The sequence below is a fragment of the Eurypyga helias genome, unplaced genomic scaffold (genome assembly GCF_000690775.1).
Source record: "Eurypyga helias isolate BGI_N326 unplaced genomic scaffold, ASM69077v1 scaffold7906, whole genome shotgun sequence".
In the NCBI taxonomy this organism is placed as follows: Eukaryota; Metazoa; Chordata; class Aves; order Eurypygiformes; family Eurypygidae; genus Eurypyga; species Eurypyga helias.
This window is the reverse complement of record NW_010254583.1, coordinates 12,465-17,730: the sequence shown is the minus strand read 5'-3', so window position 1 is coordinate 17,730 and position 5,266 is coordinate 12,465. Positions and strand designations below refer to the sequence as shown.

General features: G+C 36.1%; 1 protein-coding gene across 1 annotated transcript in view; it reads left to right on the top strand.

Annotated features, from left to right (window-relative positions):
• BRMS1L (breast cancer metastasis-suppressor 1-like) overlaps positions 1-1,196 on the top strand; it is a 17,389-nt gene extending 16,193 nt beyond the window's left edge. Inside the window, exon 9 of the mRNA XM_010153037.1 lies at positions 828-1,196. Within this exon, the coding sequence (XP_010151339.1) occupies positions 828-951 (124 nt within the window). The 3' untranslated portion in view covers positions 952-1,196. The remainder of the gene's footprint in view (positions 1-827) is intronic.
• The last annotated feature ends 4,070 nt before the right edge of the window (positions 1,197-5,266 follow it).

Sequence of the window (5,266 nt, the reverse complement as noted above, 5' to 3'; positions counted from 1 at the left end):
GGGGGGGGGTGGGAATTGTATCTAGTGTCTGACAACAGCCAAAGGCTGCAAGTGTACAGTGGAACTTTCCTAGCCTTTCAAGATTTCACCAACTTTTAAGGCTAAAGAGTTTGCTGGAGGGAGTTTTATCACACTCAGTATGTGACAGATCTTTCTTACATTAACTGTTTTGATCTCTGGTTTTGAGCCTTTTTTGTCATTGATTCAACTTGATATTTCTTCATTTTTTTAAAACTAGGGGACATTGGACTTGTGTTCACTGTTTGTATTAAGGTTTACCACAAGGAGCGTGAAAGCAGGGTTGATATAATAATGATTCAGTAAATCAGACTTTGACTTTATTATGGTCTTGGTATAGTGACTTAACAATTGAATTTTTTTTTTTTTGCTTTAAATCTTGTGCCTCAATCTCTTAACTTTTTTCCAAATACTTTGTATTTAATGTAATTTCTTGGTATGTTTTCCAATGGATCTGGGGGTTTTTTGTTTAAAAGAATAATAGTCACACGCAGAAAGCACATCAATATGCTACCCATGGTAAAAACAAAGAAAGTACTTGTATTTGTTGAGGGTTTTCTCACAGGAGAAGAAAATAGGTAGATGGCTGAAAAATTAACTGCGTTCACTAAAGACATGCAATTACCAAAGAATTCTGTTAAAACTATCCTTCCAATGGATCTTTTGGGCCTAGCATTTACAACTAATGCATGTTTTTGTTTATGGTATAGCAGTGCAGCTGCAGTTTTGAGGTTCCTTTTTATAAGCTAATAAGTTTTTCTAAATTCTTCATTTTCTTTCCCTGACCCTTCTTCCATCATTCTCTGTAGTGCCATAATTACAACAATTAACCATGATGAAGTTTGGTTCAAGAGACCGGATGGAAGCAAGTCCAAGCTGTATATTTCTCAGCTACAGAAAGGAAAATACTCTATAAAACATAACCACAACTGACCATTGCTAACCAGATATGAAACAAGTGGTATTGCCATGCTTGATGTGCCATGGGGTGAAAGTTTCTATTTGTGATTTGTATTCCTTACACACCAGATTCTGCTGTAAATTTATATTTGTCGTGCTGTATGTAAACTTCATATGGATGGCCTTCAGAAACCTGATGATATTAACATGTCCGTCAACATGATTTACCTCTAAATTTGGTCCAGTGTGTAAGATACAAAGTATGCTTTCAAGTATAATGGCTCAGAATGTCTCATATTTGTAAAATGAAAAAAAGGAAAAAAGTGACCAGTTTAGTGTAATAAAAATGATAATCATAATTGCCAGCAACTCACTTCATTTTCAGTGAATATGTCATGCTTCTCTGGTGGATGTAAATCTAGCCTGTTCAGCTGATTGTAACATGCATAAGCATTCTTTCATCCAAAGCAGACTGATTTATTAGAATTATTGCCATCAACAGCTCTGCTAGTACTGACACTGTTATATTTTGTAAGGTTTACTATATTGCTTGTAATGAGATAAAGCCAGTATTTTGGGCTACATTTTTGAGGAAAACTTTTGTAGTTTAGGACCTTAGTCTACTTAGTCTATAGTAAAGAAATTTTTGGTGATTTTTTTTTCTTCTTTCCCAGATTACCAGCAAAATTTTATGCATAATTAGACAGTGTTGCTCCAACCTGTCTTGTATGTACCCACAAAGAACAACTGTGGAGATAGTTTATGTAAATACTGTTGCATGCTCTGCTTGTTTGGTCCACAGTTTTATGAAATAGTATGAATCTTTTTTCAAATGGAAAATTTTCTCCCAGAAGTCATGTATCTGTGCACATTTACACTGACTATTTTACTAAACACTATTTTCCAATTTTCTGTACCCTACTTAGTCTAATTGTACATCACAATTATTTCATGCAGCTTAGAAAGCTGAATTTCTCTTAAATATTACTGTTCAAGCCATGGAGAAAAGTCCTAAGTCCTGGAAGTTACTGTGATGTGCTTGGGGCATCTAGAATGAGAGATGGGATTGCTGAAGAATTACTGATGTGTTGGTTATGTGCACTTGAATCTCTGCTTACGATGATTCTTCTTGGAGAAAGAAAGCATCCATTTACTTTAAATGATCACAGCAAATAAGTATTCTTATTGTAACATATTAATGTTTTATTCCTGTATGAATTGTCTCTTCTAGTGCAGGGTGGTAACTACTTTCCAAATGCCAAATCAGTTTCTGTTGAGTGGTGCTTTTCTACAATTGTATGACATTATTATTCAAATGTACATAAAGTATCGGTTGACAGGTTGGCTTTTAACAATATGAACTGTATGTATACAGTTGTTTGATAAACTTTTTGTAATAAAATATTTGTATTTTTTAACTTAGTATATAAATAAGATCTGTGGTAGTGAACATGTTTCATGTTGTTTTGCTCTTTGGTTTTCTAGGCTTGTTGGAATTGCTGACACACCATATACTAAAGGGAAATACACTTAAGTTTTCAGAAGGCCTAAGTGTTTGCTTTTTTTTTTCTTTTGAATTTTGAGAGTCTGTACATACAGATTTTGTTTGGTTGGTGTTACAAATTTTTTCTTTAATATTTTATGGAAGCACTATTCTTGCATTATTTATAAATCAAATTTAAGCACTGTAAAGAAACTCTTAGCTATTGACATGCTTGAAATCATTTGTATTCAGGGCAGACTGAGCACCCTAAACTGTTTCTGTGGTTCTCCCCTTTCTTCTTTCCTCTCCTGTGTTCTGTACCTCTCTAGCTGCACTTAGTTCAAACTGCACAGCTGTACAAAACAAAGTTCCACAACCAAGGAGATCAGATTAGAAACAGCTTTAGAAATAACACTAGATAAGTGTGGCTTCTCTCAAATTAACATCATTCATATCAACATGACAGGTAATAAGCATAGCAGTATGGGTTGGTGATCAAACAACTGGGATGTACCAGTTCCATTACTCTAAGTCCAAGAAACTGAGCTATGGCTTTCCTTTATACACTGCAATCGGTTCTGCGTATGCGATTGGTAAGGTATGAGGTTGGGTTTTTTTTTTTATAATAAGTTGTTTCATGTCTACACAAAGCATATTTGCATGCTAAATATCTCTTTAATATTTGAGCAGTTAATGGTTTGCTTGCTCTGTCCTTTGAAGTCCATCTCTTTACTGTAGCAGTGCAAAAGATAAAAGCTTTTCAAGCCTCAATAGCACTGTTTTAACCTGTAGGTAGGATTAAGTTCTGTAAAGCGCTGGAAGGAAAAAAGATGTTGGACATACTTTTTATTCCCTGAGACAGAATACATGAAAAGGAAGTAAATGAAGAGTAACAGGCATTGAGTGACAAAAATAACTGTCTTTATGTGTATAGAAAAGGCTTCTATATTGATAGTTATGTTTCAGAGGAGATAGTTTGTTGGTGGTGTTTTTTTTTCTTTTTTTTTTTGCCAGTCACAGAGCAAGTGGGGCAGTTCATCTTTCATTTAAAGAAGTATCTGTTGTTAGTTGAAACACAACTGATTTAAGCTGACAACTGTGTAAGTATAATGGAATTTGGTTTATCTTGTTTAGTTAATCTTGTGACAAGTAGATCTTAAATTTTTCAAATACGCTTGGTTTTTGGCACTGTGTTGGCTTTGAAACTCAAAGTTATTTTTAGTCCCTAGAACATCTTGTTTTGTGTTTTGTAAGCCAAGGGCTGCATAATTAGCTCACCACTCCCATCAAGTGCCAATTGATTAAGTACTAAAACTTTCACTCATTTTGAAAACCTATGCTGTCTGGCCCCAACAGGTTCAATTTGTCCTTTGTGGCTTTTTTAATTTGTTTTTGCTTGGTTTTGAAGTAGAAAGAAAAGACAGTTGTGGGGTTTTTTTTAAAAAAAAAAAAAAAGAAATATCATATACTGCTCTCCATCTTCTGGAGAAATTCTTCAATTACTACTGTGGGAAGAGCTATTTTTTTTTTCCCTTTTTTTTTGATGACAGTTGAAAGAGGTAGGGAGAAAACCTGTTCAATAGACCTCACACTTAAATATCTAATATACTACTGTGGGAAGAGCTATTTTTTTTTTCCCTTTTTTTTTGATGACAGTTGAAAGAGGTAGGGAGAAAACCTGTTCAATAGACCTCACACTTAAATATCTTTGTTCTTCAGTGTTTTATCTATATAAGGTTTGTTCTTCAGTGTTTTATCTGTATAAGGTTTGTTTGAGCCTTTTGCTCTTTCTGTTTGCTGTAGCTAAATGGGACCTGCTTTCTTCCATTTCTTCATGACAGCTCTGTCCAAGCACCTTTTACAAGTGGCCAAGTACTGTTCTAAGGACACTTGATTGTTCTGAAGGAAGTTCTTTACAAGGCTTTTCTTGGGCAGGGTCATGGTTACTGTTGGAAATAAGATCAAGTAGCCAATATTTTACCTTGGGTACCTAAGGTACCTCAGGGCTCTGACAGTCAGGATGCTTTGGGTGATGTGTACTTGCAGGTAGCACTGCTGGGAACTGCCTAGTGTCTGGAAATACTTTAGTGTAGCTTGTGTGTATGTTGGCTGCATGGTACATCTGCAGTAAGTCAGCATGGGATTTGCAGTCTACAGTTTAATCCACAGCATGTATTCAGTAAGCCTGATATTTGTGGGAGATGCCAGCCTAACTACTTACATGGCATTGTTTATGGATTTATTTCTCTGTATGGAAAATCCAGTCCACATGGAACAGATGTGCCTTCTGACATTTAAGACTCATTTCTGGTTCTTTTCCAGAACTGCCAGGTGGGAAAGCTGAAAAGTGATGTGCTGAGCTAACTCCTGTTTCAGTGTGCTGGCTCCTGTAGACCTCATTTCTAAAAATTTAACTTTTCCAGATGTTGTGTGAAGAATTTGAATGCTGAAACTGAGCTGGGATATTCACTAGCTGGCAGAGGACCCAACATTAGGTGGGGCGCTGAATACAATGTTGAAAGAAAGAAATTTCTACTCGAAAATGAAGATTGAAGGGGCAAATGGAATGAATGATGTGTCTGTCAAACACCATCATTCCAAAAAAAAAAAAAAGGCAAGGTGAGCAATTAGGTTGAAATTGATAGAGGGTAGATTTGGATTAAATACAAGGAAGAAATTATTCATGGAGAAGGTGGTGAAACACTGGAACAGGTTGCCCAGAGAAGCTGTGGATGCCCTGGATGTCTTCAAGGCCAGGCTGGATGAGGCTTTGAGCAACCTGGTCTAGCGGAGGGTGTCCCTGCCCATGGCAGGGGGGTTGGAACTACATGATCTTTAAGGTCCCTTCCAAACCAAACCATTCTA